Below are 15,383 nucleotides of genomic sequence, written 5' to 3'. Positions count from 1 at the left end.
CCGTCCGCAAACGTTTGCGACTGCTTTCCTCAAGATCCGGCTTTTGCACGGTCGAAATTAAAAAAAAAAGAAAAACGAACGAAAAGAGAAACGTGCCCACTCGTACATCGCGACCGAATGGAACGTGATCGACCATTACCGTCGTACGAAAATTTATTGGGAGGCGTGCTGCGTCCCGGGGATTTATTGTGTGGTCGTGCGTTATGGATTTTCGATATTTGCCGGTCGACACGATAAAACTACCACCTCGACCAATGGACGAAACGCAAACTAAATGCCCGTCAACGTGTCGCCGAGATCGCGACGATATTTCGTCGAACAGCGGCGCAGAGAACCGTCGAGAAACGGGAAACGTGGAACGTATCTTATCTGGAGAGAACCAGCCAAGGAAACGTATTCGAAGGATGCGCAGGAAGCGGTCGGATTCACTGTTTTCTTAACCACTTCCTGCCCGGAGAAAATTGTTTAACGTACGCGAATGCCAGAGAACGTTCCACGCCATTCTGGCACGGATAAGTCGTCTACGGAATTGATAACGGATCGAGGGTTTGAGAAAGAATCTTTTTAAAAAGAAACGTATGGTAAAAATTCTCGTGGTTGGAGATATTAATCTTCGTCGAGGTATGATTGTTTCCTACCTGGCGTTCGCACGCATGCTGAGGTGATGTTCTGCGTAACAAAGTATAGGCACAACCTCTCTTTATATCAGAGCTGGACAACGAGTATTTCTTACGGGATTCGAAACACCATTAATACCCGATGCAATCCAAACGAGCGCGCGTCAACGACTGACTGGAGCCTCGAGGCAGCACGAGCACGAGTTAAGAGTGGCACGAAGAGTGTCGGTAACCACCGAAGACGCCCGAAGTCGCGTTTCAAGAGTTGATTTTTCACGACCCGCGACCCTACCGTTCCTCAACCCTTTCGTTTTGTACCTAATTAAGATTGGTAAATACAGGTCGACCAACGATACTTTAGGGTATTTACACGCAACTATTCCAACACGAAAACGACACTTTTCTATCGTAACGTTTAGCCCTTAAAAACCTGTTAGATTTTCATATTTGTATCACAGTACGATAAAACACCATGGAGTGACTTTATCGCTTTGAACCTTAAACCACAGACGAGGTATACGAGTAAACCTTTCACCCAATGTACTTTTTCGGCCCATTACCATTTTCGCGTCACTCGCAACGTTACCAACAGATTTAGAAATAAACATAAGAGGAAGTGAGACAGAAAATGAAATTACAGAAATTTTATTATTTTTTAACGGAATGAAAGGATTGGAGTAATCAATCGATCAAAATTATTAAAATACCTAAGGATGTATCTCATTGATACGTACACCGCAAATCCTCTATTTTTTTATTTTAAATTGTAATGCATCATTTATTTAAAAAATAACTTAAATAACAGGAACTCGTCATTCCACAATCCAGGTGTATTCGTATACCTCGTCTGTGACGAGAGTTACTTATTTGAAAGTGATCGAAACCTGAATAGAACTGTATTCGACGAATGTGTCTGAATTTTTGTGGGAATTTAGTAGACAGTGAAATACTTTTGCGATTGTTACGACAAATGGAATAGTTTCTGAAGAACGTATGTGAAACTATAAGAAGAACGCAGCCATTAGCTCATATTATTTGCTATGTAATTAATAATTATATTAATTACATAGTAAATAATAATCCCCAGGTCTCACCGCGCGGAGGTTGCTGCGTAAGGAGACCCACCCTAGCCTCGCCCCAACCACCCTACCTTTGGCGAGGAATTCGAAAACCTATCTAAGAGAGAAGCTACGGGAAAGTTAGAAATGAGTAAGTTCTTAAAAGAACTACCCAATCAAGAGATGAAAAACCTAACAAAATGTCAATACATGTGAGATAGTCCACCACATGTTTTCTGGAAACGAAATTGGAATGTGCAACTGCACGTACGAACTCTGATGAAGAGATCGAAAACCTAACAAAATGTTGATACATGTGAGCTAGTCCACCACATGTTTTTTAGAAACAAAATTGGAATGTGCAACTGCACGTATGGACCTTGCATATTAGAATACTAATATGTACCTTAATAGTAATCATTCATACTTAAATGTGCACACACATTTCGGTAATATTTAATAGAACGCCGGGGCACACTTCTTTATCTTACAATCTATATACATTTGTACTTATATTCTAACGCAATTTGTAGAAACGAAGAAATACGAGGAAATATTTTCTTCTTGGTGTCTTCGTCAATCCCACGATGTTTTTCTAAAACAGAAACTCATATACAAGAAATATAACCGACATAAAACGAAGAAATATGAGGAAATATTTTCTTCTTGGTGTCTTCGTCAATCCCACGATGTTTTTCTAAAACATACACTCATATCTAATAAATACAACTCACACAAAACAAACAAATATGAAAAGATATTTTCTTCTTGGTGTCTTGGTTAATCCCACGCTGTTTCCCTGAAACATAAACTCAGAAAATAAATAAAATTGTATGAAATATTTCCCTAAGAACGATCAAGTTAGAATCCATTTACTATTTCCAATTTTATGTACCCTGTAACAAGAACTTGTCCAAAAGATTAGTAGCTGAAATAAAAGTGTATTAATGGGCACAGAAAAAAAAGAAGCTTCCACGAGTAAAAATTGATATTAAGAAATTCAAAAACATAAATATTACGTAATTGAAATTGAATGAAAAGTTAAACTCGTCTCAGTGTTAAGATAAATACGAAATAGATTGAAAATTTTATTCATTTATTACCGTAATTTTATTTTTCGTTTCGTTTATCAAATAAAAAATTTTTCAAAACGTATACATTGCAATAATTATATTTTACTGTATCGAAAACTAAATTACTTTCGTACAAACAAAGCAATAACGAACAAAAACTTTCGATTCCACGCGGAAATTAATTCTCAATATGAAATACCGAATTGCAATTTGCATACCCTTTTGATGCAAGCATTCTATTTTCCATGAATTAAAACAATGATCGCGAACAAACTTTGATTTATGCAAAGAATACAGAATATTTATAAAAAAATTCGCTATTTATAAATAACAATTGGGTTGCAAAGGTTATTATATCCCGTAAAAATTACCAACTCTAATAATGAATAATTAGTGATATAGATATATATAAATCTGTGATAAAAATATATTCACATAAATTACAGATTTTAACGCGTTATAAAGAATAAAACAATTGATCTATTTACAACAATACTTTCAAGCAGTATTTCCTTTGGCAAACATATATAGAAAAGATATATTTCAGATAGAATAATCGTCCACTCGTCTTAAATTCAAACAATCCGTGAGTGGACCATTCTTACTTTCGCAACACTAATTTATAATATAAAAAAATATACGCGAGTGGTGCTTGTTATTCGTAAAATGAACCACACAGGGTTCTTTTATTAATTAAATCGCGTGCACCCATATTCAATCATGCGCAACACTAATTTTAATAATGACGTTGAGCCATTCGAGGCTTTGCAGAATCCCAGCTTGCTTCTTGATGATCCTGGGTGCAGTGGCTAGCGTTTTGACCAGCTTTTGGGCATTGGATCGCAACTCTAATTAATAAAAAACGCGACAAATCAAGATCGCAACGCTAATTTATAATATAAAAATTCCAAACGCGATTTATAACGATAAAAGCAACCGCGAATGGTGATTATTCGCAACGCTACCCTGAAAAGTAAACGCGAAAAATAGTAATTCGCAACGCTAAGAGCAAACCGATCAGTTCATTCGCAACGCTATTCTTAAATAACAATAAAAGCAATCGCGTATGGGATTCGCAACGCTAACCTGAAAAGGAAACGCGAAAAATAGGAATTCGCAACTCTACAAGCAAACACGATTATTGTATATTCGCAACTCTATCTTTAATGGAAATATATTTATGTTTCGCAACGCTAATTCAAATCGCGTTGCCCAAAAATGCTGGGTCAGGTGCTGGCGTCTTCAGTTGTAGCTGCAACATACATGCATAAAACAAACTAACTACTTCAAGCTACTTCAAACTACAATAGAGTGGCACATATGGGGATGAAGTTAGACATTTTAAATATCGCAACACTACGGGGCAACTACGCGATAAACCAACAATCGCAACGCTAATTTATAATAGAAAAATTCCAAACGCGATTTGCAAGAATAAAAGTAACCGCAAATGGTATTTATTCGCAATACTACCCTGAAAAGCAAACGCGAAAAATAATAATTCGCAACTCTAATAGCAATCGCGTTTACTAAAAATTCGCAACGCTATTTTTAATGCAAACGTCCGGTTCCTAGGTTTGCATAAAAAGCAATCGCGAATTGTGTTTATAAGCAACACTAACATATCAACGCGATAAATATTTGTTCGTCACTCTACGAGCAAACGCGAACATTGTATATTATTCGCAACTCTAACTTTAATCAGGGGTTAATGGTACATGTGAATGCACATGTACTGGCCACAAAATAAACTAACTACTACTAGTACTACAATTGGGGTAGAATTTGGGCATTGAAAATATCGCAACGCTAAATAAAATATCGCACGATTAATCGAGATCGCAACGCTAATTTATAATATGAAAATTGCAAACGCGGTTGATATCCATTATGTGTATAAAAGAGTAAAAATACAACGCGAATCGTAATTGTTCGCAACACTACCCTGAAAAGCAAACGCGAAAAATAGTATTTCGCAACTCTACAAGCAATCGCGTTTATCAATAATTCGCAACGCTATTTTTAAGCAAACGTTCAGTACCTAAGTTTGCATAAAATACAATCGCGAATCGTTTCTAGTCACAACACTACCCTGAAAAGGAAACGCGAAAAATAAGAATTCGCAACTCTAAATGCAAACGCGATTATTGCATATTCGCAACTCTATGTATATCATAACCGCGAGTTGCCCTGATGGCTGGCATGTATGGTGCAATCATGTACCAGGTACATGCATACGTGAGCCAGCCAACAGAACACAGGGGAAGGATGGCTGGCATGTATGGTGCAATCATGTACCAAGTACATGCATACGTGAGCCAGCCAGAAAAATAAACTAACTACAACTATAGACGAGTTAAGCGACAAAGTAGTAACAGGAATGATTTTCCATCCTCATCCAAAGATGAAGATGAAAAGCCATTTGTTGTAGCCCATTCTTGAGACAGTTTGTCAGGGCCTCTTCAGCTCATTGAGAGCCTTTTCTTTCTTCGGCGGTCCTGCCGATACCTGAAACTTACTTAAGACTTGGCTCGAGATTTTGTGCAATACGTAGTCTTCCAACAATGTACGAATTGTTGGTCGAGCATACGTGGTGAATCTCGAGGGGGACGAGCGTTTCGTGAGGGACCTAATCACGACCGCGAGCGCGAGAGAACGACTTTAAGAGTCGCGCGATTCGAGGAGTCGAAATTAAAGCCGAAACAAACGGCATACACCGTTTCAATCAGCAAGATTTCTACCCTCGAAATCGTAACTACAGGAACAGAACTGCCACGCGAAAACGCGCCTACCCGAATTACTAATGTGGACAGTCCTGCCCTGACCCTACCTACTTAAATCTAGCACACATACGAGAAAGTTACCTACCTACCTAACCCTATATTTAAAAAATTGCAAAACTCAGTCAAACAAACAATCACTCCACGGTTCTCATTCTGAATGTCCGGGCGCGACCTAAACTAGAGAGGACTCCCCGGGGTTCCTCCGACACCCGAACATTGCAAACATTCACACTCTAAGGTACGTACCAATTTCTGAAATCGACTGACAAGGGCTAGTGATCTTTGCGTACTTGTATTATATAGATAAACATTTGTATAGAACCTTTTAATATATGGAATCTAGTCTTTAATAAAATGTATGTACCATTATAGAGAATTGAAAAATATTAAGATTGAAATCCATTAGGATCAACAATTTTCAAATAAATGGTGAATTGAAATTTGATATTATTACTGATAAAAATGTAATGTTATAAAATTCTGTATATAAATGACAATTATGAAAATATCTGAAACGACGCACTTCCACAACCTAACCACAACACACACATGTGGACAGTACGTCGCGCACGATTCACTAACCAATGTCAGTCGTCGATATATTGTTGAATTGTTATAAATAAAGTCATCGTGCCCCGTTGCCTTCGCTCATGCAAGTAGCACCTGGGCGTGTGCATGAACTTAGGCAACGAACACGGAAAAATTAGTCTGAAAATCCTGACTAAAACAACTGGTTAATAGCTAAACGGTATTTCGTATTTAATTTTTAGTTAAAATGACTCGACTTTTTATATGTAATATATCAATAATAAAATACGTTAATATTGAAAAATACTATTATTCAAAAAAACCATTATAATTGAAATTTAATTATTTAAAATGAAAGACTTTAATTAAGATTTCATGATAAAATAATTTACTTTAAAAATTGAAATGAATTCAATAAATTGTTATTCAAAATATTCTATTATCCTTGGTCGATTCTGTCGTCAAAGTAAATTTTTTAAAATATGATACTAGTATAAAATGCATGTTACTTTGACTAAAAAATCGACCTGTCGCGAAATGCCTTCTTGCACGTTAAATATATCATATGTATTGTACAATATCATATTATCATTCATATTCTACTAGATCATATGATAAATATAATGTTTTCATATTATATTAATTCATTTTCTATTCGATCATATAATTCATACAAAGTTAATAAAAATATTTCATATATTTTATAAAAATTGTGTCATATATATTTGTAAAAATTTTATAATAATCATAATGTGTGATATTTATTTGTAGCATTAAGAAACGCGAGTGCAAGAAGACCCTAAAACCTGATCTAAAAAATGTAATAGTTGATGTTACTACTCACGGGTATTGAAAATACCCGCGGTCGCTTAACTTGTCAAAAATAGCAAGTATACAACTGGTCACCCGTGTTGATTTGGATCTTTCATCCTACAACATGGTTGGGGACCAGAGGAACACAAACAACATGCGACTCACTAATGATGACTAGAAGTTCTCGAAGTCATCCCATCAGTCAGCATGGTCCTGCTGGTTAGGTTCAGGTTCAGGTCCAGGATCAGGTCCAGGTACTGTAAGAAAAATGCAAGAAAACAATTAAAATTTATTGTTAAAATTATAAAGATTTTTAGTTAACAAATTTGAAAGTATAAATTTATACTTACGTTGTTCGCTCATGGGCCACCGCCCGATACCCCCCCGGGTACTGCTGCTGGTTTCCAGAATGAGGCCCCAGAGACTGTAAGAAAACTGTAAAAAAAACAATTAGAATCTATTCTTAAAACTGAAGAGATTTTTAATTAAACATTTGAAAGTATAAATTTATACTTACATTGTTTGCTCGTGGAGCATCGCCCAATAGTCCTCTTCAGTGATGCACTGACTCTAATTCCGGTAACGAGGAGTTTAAATTTCAAATTGAAAGAATAATTAATTTGATTAGGAAGTATTAAATTAGAGTACCGCGACCGAAGATTGAAATTGGCGAACAAATGATTCTATTTTCGCGATTCAGAAAACAAGGAGAGCCACGATGCTCTGGAAGTAATTTAAAACTGCTTAAGAAACACTGATTCTATTATCGCGTTTGCCTAACACCGTAAACGACAACGTACTTGGGGTCACTTTGCCCCGAGAAACAAACTTGTTGCTACGCACAAACACTGAATCTACCGGCCGCATTGCGCGCGGCCAACAAATTTCCTGGAAAGAAAAACCTGAAAAGAAAGGGACAGGAGACAAGAAATACAACAAGCACACGTGTGCTTTTCCTATCAGTTTTCTCTTTTCTTTTTCTTACTAGAGTTCGACAACAGAAACACTGCTTTACATAGTACTGCTGTTTACAGAGTTTGTCGCGTAAAAGGTTAATGCCACGAAGGCGAAATATTCTCAATCATAAGAATTTCAACGATAAAATATTATCTACAATTTATACATATTATATCACCAAATTTCATAGTTAGAGTTGTAAGCATGATTATGTCTACTTTATCGAATGTTAGAATATCCCGTAATTTTTATAAATATTCCGAAATTTGCAAGAATTAAAATTTGTTAGTTATCTATGCTCGAATAGCATATTCCAACTACGCAGTTATTACGTTTACTGAAACTTGTATCGAAATATATATGGAAATTGCAATTACAACAATTCATAAAGGAATATAAACAATCAATTAAATAAATAATGCTCGGAAATATTCAATCGCGATCAGAATACAGTTAAATATAAATTATTCCAATTTATCGTTGATATCTACCGACGCCATTTCTGTATACTTCGATATATATCGAAGTGGATAAAAAGTTTGTTAAGGATTTTCATATTTTATCTTAACAATGACCGATTAGAAAATTATAATCATGCTTGCAACGAATGATTTAATAAAGAAATAAAAATATATAAATATTAATATGCCCATTGATTTTTGTTATAGTTGTTTAAACGTTACCAATATTCCCTCCAAAATTTGTCGAGTTGCCTGCCATCTGTTATGGTGTCGTTTACGCGCCAATAAAAGCTCCCATGGCGTCGAATTTCAATCGGAGACTGCAACAGAAATAAAATACAAATCAAATCATAATTAAACAATAATTGATAATAATGAGGAAATATCAAAAGGTTAGAAATACGTACTTCGTTGGTCGCGATACGCCGACACGTCTTGTATTTCGAAAAGGAATTTGTTGATTTCGAATTCCAGTAAGAGACTGTAACAGAAACGAAATAAAGATCCATTAAAGTACATAAACGATTATTGTAATTAAGTAATGATTAAATGGAAACCGTATGACAAGAGATCGTAATTAAAACGCGAGTTGTAATAATGACGAAATATGAATAGGTTAGAATTACGCACCTCGGTCGCGAAACGCCGATACGTCTTGACGCGTCTTACTACGTTAATCGTCAGAGTACAAATGGCGACACCTCGGCAATGCTCGCGAATTAGGTGGCGGGGTGGGGGAAGGGCCGATGTCTCGCGAAGCTTGTATTACGAATCCGAGGAATGCCTCGGATAGAAACCGCGGATACAAAACAAATGAACGAAGGACAAGGATAGAATTCACAACTTGGTAGGAAAAAGGACAAAATTTCTCGGTTATTTACCAGAACAACGTATAATACCTTGACTTTAGAATCGTATCGATGGATGGCGATACATATAATGTACAAATATAACTCACACTTTTGTCGATTTATAATAGCAGATGACACGATTCTTGAATTTGTTAACATTATTCACTTCGACGATTACATGCAAATTATTTACAACTTTAACTAGTCAAAGAATCGCGAATAATTCGTACTTCTCAACTCATTCTTTTTAACTATCACACTAATTCAGTGAGTTTCTCAACTGACCACCATCCATGAGAAGAGGACGCTAAAATCACCTCTCAATTTTTCGGTCGGTATGACAGTAAATTCGGCCCGCGAAAGTTCATAAGGCGTAAGGTCGGCCACTGTACGTAATCTTGAAACAGAAAATTTAGGCGCTGTTTCGTAACGTTTCTTAGAGTGCACTGAGAGAGCATCAGAGTAATATTTGTGGAAAAACTATGTCGAATACTATTTTAAATAATAGATTCTTTAAAATTAATATGAAATAAAATAACAGTATTCGACTGCTAACTTTTCTGTTCTATGAGAGTAGTTATAAAAGGTGTATTTGTTAAATCTTTTATTCTACTCATTTTGAAAGAAAAATTAACTTGTATTTTTTATATTGAATTAAAGAAGTTTATACGAAGAATTTCGATAGTTAATACGCGAAAGTGCTCTGACACTTCTGCTGGGCTCGTAATCTCCGAGAGACACGAGCACGGTTGTTGCGGTTAATTATGGTCAGGGATAAGTACACGTTACTGTGACACAGAAAGAATAACTATCCCCTGCCGATGCAGTTTCATTAAAACGATTACGCCCAGCACCACCTACCAATCTAATTCCGTTAAAACGTTTGCGGGACGCGTTCCCTGAGAGTTAATCCCTGCCCGTATCGTTCGAGCCACCGGAAATCTTTCCCAAACGAGAAACCCTGTTCGCGAGATGAATCGATGACGTGTCGAAACGCATCCGGTATCGAGAAAATTTCCTAGTAACCACCGTAATTTGATTAACGAGATAATATTTATCGATGACGAGGAGTTTGAATCGACGACGAAAATGTTCAAAGATTCGAAGGGGAAATCGACGACTAAGATCGTCGGGGATCGTCGAAAAAAATCCATGGCGTCGAATAACCTGTACGCGTCACCTTCTGTCGTCGAAAAATTTCGCAAGTGAGTTGTATTATACGAGTAAGTATTTTATGGGTAGATTATTCGATATAAATGTACGAGAGAAGGTCCAAGAAAATTATTAATATACTAATAACTGAGGCCTAACCTACATCGATTAAAGATAATATAGAAGTCACCGGAAGTAGAGGGAATTCAAGATGGAGGAGTACGGTTAGCGAATGTTGAATTATCCCCATCCCATTATGATGATTCGTAATTTTTTATAAGAGAACAAATAAACATTTATTTCCATCGCATTATACGTTTCTTCGAGTATCGTTTTAATTTCTTTGGTACAGAAATAAATACACCACAATCGTCGGCAGTTCCAGCGTTAAAACCATTTTACTTTCGAAACATTTTTAATACCATCGACGGTTTAAAAAATATTCGACTAGATTTAAATCGGTAGAGATTAAAATTCGATCGAATCTAAGATTTCGAGATCGTCGAATTCCCGTGCGGCAGAGTCGGTGTTTATTTGAATCCCAGAGAACGGAACTGCGGACGCGAGTGAATTGAAGGCATCGTATAAACGATTCAACCGGAGGGGTATTCAATGAACACGACGGAGTACAAACGAGCCTGCAGACAGAATATCGAGCAATAGCTGTACACGTACACTCGCTTCTGGTTTAACGATAACTCGTATATTCAGCCATCGTTACTTTTAATATACGGTTATCGTCGTTCCAAGGTCCGCGGCGAGGAAACAGAAGTCTCACTTTTCGAGAAGCACGCTGAACGCGACGGAGAACGATACCGGATCGTACAAACTTCCCAGAGGCTTTGGACTGGCCTCGAACGTTCCGAAAGACGCAGCCGTGCACTTTGGAAATTTCTACGGCGTCCAAAAGGACTCGAAACCGCAAACCGGTAAAACGAAAAATTCGTTCGACTCTGCATTTTCGTCGCTGAGAACCGCGCCGAGGCTGGAATTCACCAGACAGATGGTTCACAAGTAAATACAATAGTACCCCCCTAAATTGCCGCGTACTGTACCCCAGGATGTCACAGAGTTTTTCCATTGCTATATTAACTGAATCTCATGGTAATTGCATTGCTTCGAATTTTATTTAAAACACAAAAAACGTTTAACTTTAGTATCGACGCTGCTAATATTATAGGATCTATTTCGTTCGAAAAGAGTTCCATGAGTATCTATCATAATCAGTTGGAAATTAAGTGGACAGGTAGGGAAAATAGGTAAGAGTTAAATTTGATCGAAGTAGTACAGCTATTATGCACTTAAGTTTTATGTATTATGTATAGCACAATTGCTTTAAATATTTTTGATATTTGAAAATATTGATAAAAATTACTTTGGAAAGTCTGAATAGCGTTCCACGATGTTATATATTTTATTATCTGTACGCTTATTGTTGTTCCTTGGTAATTAACCAACATTTTCGTCAAGTATACTTTACTTCAAGTGTAAATATTAATTTCAATTATACATAATCTATATTGAGTGTTCGGCCACCCATGGGAAAAATTTTAATGGGAGATTCTAGAGGCCAAAATAAGACGAAAATAAAGAATATTAATTTGTTGATGGAAGCTTCGTTAAAAAGTTATTAACGTTTCAAATTTCACCCATTCTCGAATTTTTTTCTCGAAAGTGGGTAGGAATTCGAGGGTATGTGTAACGACCAAAAATGATTGAAATTGACCCCCGCAACTGAAAATAATTTTTCCAAAACGATTAGAAATTTATTAATTTTGTCGAAAATTTTCACCCATTCTCGAATTTTTTTCTCGAAAGTGGGTAGGATTTCGAGGGTATGTCTAATGACCAAAAATTATTGTAATTGACCTCTGCAATTAAAAATAATTTTTTTAAAACGATTTGAAATTTTTTAATTTCGTCGAAAATTTCTACATCTACTCGAATTTTTTTCTCGTAAGTGGTTAGGATTTAGAGAGTAGGTCTATTCACCAAAAATTATTGTAACTGACCCACGCAACCAAAAATAATTTTTTCAGAATGATTTGAAATCTTTTTTTAATTTTTTAACAACTCTTTAATAAAGCCTCAGTCAAGAAATTAATATTCTTGATTTTCGTCTTATTTTGGCCCCTAGAATCTCCCATTAAAATTTCTCTCAAAGTTGATAAAGCTTGAGTGCATTTGTACTACTTCGGTTAAATTTCATTTATACTTATTCCCTTTACCTTTGCCTGCAGTTTTGTTCGTAACTGTGTGCGTGTAACGGACAGTGCTGGAAATAAGCTGGTCGAACGAGACGTTTGAACGCCGTTCTCCAATGTTTCAGATTAGAACGAACAGCCGGCACCGCGGAATACGCGCGACAAGTGTCGGCTTTATTGGAGGAGACGGTGGAACCGCCGCATTTCAAGCTGCATTCGGTACCGGCCGAGAATTCAATTCCCGATGGGAGACAGAACCCATCGGGGTATCCGTTGTGGTACAAGGAGCCTTTTAAGACGCCGTTAGTATTCCCCGGTTAGTTGCGTAATTCGATTCGTCGCCGATGGGATTGCTCGCGTTACCAGAAAATGAGATAGACCGGACCCGGACCCGGTGTAATGGGTCCCTCCCCTACCGTTCGCGGAGAATAACTCAGGGACACCCCTGTCGACGGCGTGTAACGAATAACAGGATTTAAAAGGAGGTCCCCTGCAGGGATCGACTACTTCCGGTGTTCTGACGGCACGACGAACTTTCAGGTACGCGTCCGACGAGATTTACAAACTTCTGAAGGAGTACGATAATGCTTCGGGAAACGAGAAAGACATTTTCGGGGAGGAATCTTCGGGGAAAGAATCTTGCGAGGAATTCAGCGACGACGAGGAAATTAGTAAGAAAGTTCACGGAATCTGCGCCCCATAAGTCACCCTGGACACTCAACGAACGTAGAGTAAAAAAAACGAATCGATGCGATGTAAATTATAAAATGAAACTAACATTTGTTCGCTATATTGGAAAGGATTTTTACCAAAATAACAGCGAAAAATTCTAAATTTTCTAGCGAGAGAACTCTTTTTTTTTTTCATCGATATCATTCCAACTTTTCTGTAATATTTCCCACGCAGCCCTGCTTCGACTTTAAACGCACTTCTTCATTTGCTTCCTCGTATAATTTTACGAGGGTTATAAAATTTATAGTAAAACAGCAACTCGAAGTGACCAAATGTAAGAAATTGTGGTGAATTATGGAAGGGTAGTGTAAATGCTAATGGTACAACCAAGAAAGAAGAATCTACGTTGAACGCATTGATCAGTGGATAAACTTTTGTTACAGAGGCAGACGATAGGGATTCGAAGGAAAACGACGATATTTCGAACGAAAGTGTAAAGACTACGTCTCCTGTACAATAAATAATTCTGTCAAACAAGCTTTCTCTGTTTAGAGATATCCTCGATATTTTTTCAAATTATAGCATAACAAATAGAAATATTTAATAGTTGCATGTTAATAGTTTTAAACATTAAGGCTCATTTATTATAAGTATTTTAAAGATACGTTTATACGTCGAAAATTTAATGGGCGATTCTAGAAGCCAAAATAAAACGAAAATCAAGTGTTAATCGAGGTTTCGTTTAAAAATTAATAAGATTTAAAGATACGCCTGTAAGAATGCAACCTGCGAACAGCTGCGTCCGACAGGTCGGTCGTAACGTTTCTCATTTTAGCATGAGAAACTCTACTTACCGACGTATCGACGTTTACACGTATCTACTAACAATCAAAAGTGCACTCGCTAGTATTTATAATGTCAACGATCATACTACGCTGAAAACACCGGTTCTCGTCCGATCACCGAAGTTAAGAAGCAGCGTTGGGCGCGGTTAGTACTTGGATGGGTGACCGCTTGGGAACACCGCGTACTGTTGACATTCATTTTTTCCTTTTTACAGTTTTTTTTATTTGGCAATAAAGAATAAAATTTGTTATACCAAAAGATTGCTTTTTACGCCAAAGAAAAGTCAAGATGTATACAGTGAAAACTCGATAAATGTCCTCCCTTGTTCTCCCTTGAACTAGCAAGACGAAGTGTAACCGGAAACGTAGCGGTTTTCTTTCAGTGTGACAATACTACTGTACAGAAGAAAGTTTCCTATCATGTAGGGGAGATTTTTCTGATTAAAATGAGACTAAACACGACATAGATCGGTCAATATTTGGTACCATAATACTGAATTAAATATTGTACTTGCGAATCTTTCTCTCTTTGTTTATCCCTCTTGTAGTGTCCTTTTCTACCTTCGGAAACATCAAAGAACGACGGATCGAGGTGCTGCGTACATTTATCGAATAGGAGGTAGTTATTTTCTAACGTAACGCTTCCACTGTTCCGTAAGTGATCAGAAACTGCAACACTTATGAGATAGGAGGTTTCGTTAGCTACCTCTGTTCTATAAATGTACTATCCACTGATCTTGCGAAGATACGAGTACGTACATGTATTGGAGGTGCCATTAAATACTTTTCCCTAACTCCACTGAGACATTTCACTCGAAATTGAACACGTTTTGGCACACAATTTCAGATTTTATGCAGACTGAAATATTTTCAGAAATGTAATGTGTAACGGATATTTAAATTGGGGCGATAAATCCTCTTTCTTCTTTAGCTACTGACTCTTTCTATGTTCTATGTTCATAAGTGTTCCTGACCGGACCCGGATTAGTGACATTTATCGAGTTTTCACTGTATATTATATAGCATCTCCAAAACAATTTAAAGAACGAAAACAGTTCTTTCCGATAAAACTGCTATCTTTAAAGTTACAACTTTAAAAAAGCAACATGTCAACGATAGAAAATCTGTGGCCTGGAACGTAAATTAAATTAATATGAATGTTCTGGGTATTAATGATCGTAATTACGAAACATAAAGTGAGATTCCTAGTTCAGTGGAGAATCGCAAGGTCTCTCCTTGGGAATGTAGCAATTAGCATCGTGCTACTAATGGATCGGCCATTATCAGAAGGTCTGTACCACGATGCAAAATTCAACGCAAGACTCTTTTCCAGCGTTAATTAACAGCGTTGGTGATTACTTCGTTGCGT

At 36.8% G+C, this 15,383-nt stretch overlaps 2 protein-coding genes and 1 non-coding gene across 3 annotated transcripts in view; 2 read left to right on the top strand and 1 right to left on the bottom strand.

Annotated features, from left to right (window-relative positions):
- LOC143343209 (uncharacterized) overlaps positions 1–775 on the bottom strand; it is a 38,606-nt gene extending 37,831 nt beyond the window's left edge. The window contains exon 1 of the mRNA XM_076767855.1: positions 639–775. Within this exon, the coding sequence (XP_076623970.1) occupies positions 639–655 (17 nt within the window). The 5' untranslated portion in view covers positions 656–775. The remainder of the gene's footprint in view (positions 1–638) is intronic.
- A 9,455-nt stretch (positions 776–10,230) lies between these two features.
- Positions 10,231–13,689, top strand: LOC143343523 (uncharacterized). The gene is made up of 5 exons (XM_076768501.1): positions 10,231–10,346; positions 11,044–11,307; positions 12,623–12,799; positions 13,038–13,168; positions 13,613–13,689. Exons 1-5 carry the CDS (start codon positions 10,231–10,233, stop codon positions 13,687–13,689), a joined length of 765 nt encoding a protein of 254 aa, XP_076624616.1.
- A 397-nt stretch (positions 13,690–14,086) lies between these two features.
- On the top strand, positions 14,087–14,208 carry LOC143344221 (5S ribosomal RNA). Its single transcript, XR_013080083.1, has one exon. It is a non-coding gene; the product is annotated as a 5S ribosomal RNA (ribosomal RNA).
- Positions 14,209–15,383: the final 1,175 nt, after the last annotated feature.

This window comes from Colletes latitarsis, chromosome 7 (genome assembly GCF_051014445.1).
Source record: "Colletes latitarsis isolate SP2378_abdomen chromosome 7, iyColLati1, whole genome shotgun sequence".
Classification (NCBI taxonomy): domain Eukaryota; kingdom Metazoa; phylum Arthropoda; class Insecta; order Hymenoptera; family Colletidae; genus Colletes; species Colletes latitarsis.
This window is presented reverse-complemented; position numbering and strand designations above follow the sequence as displayed.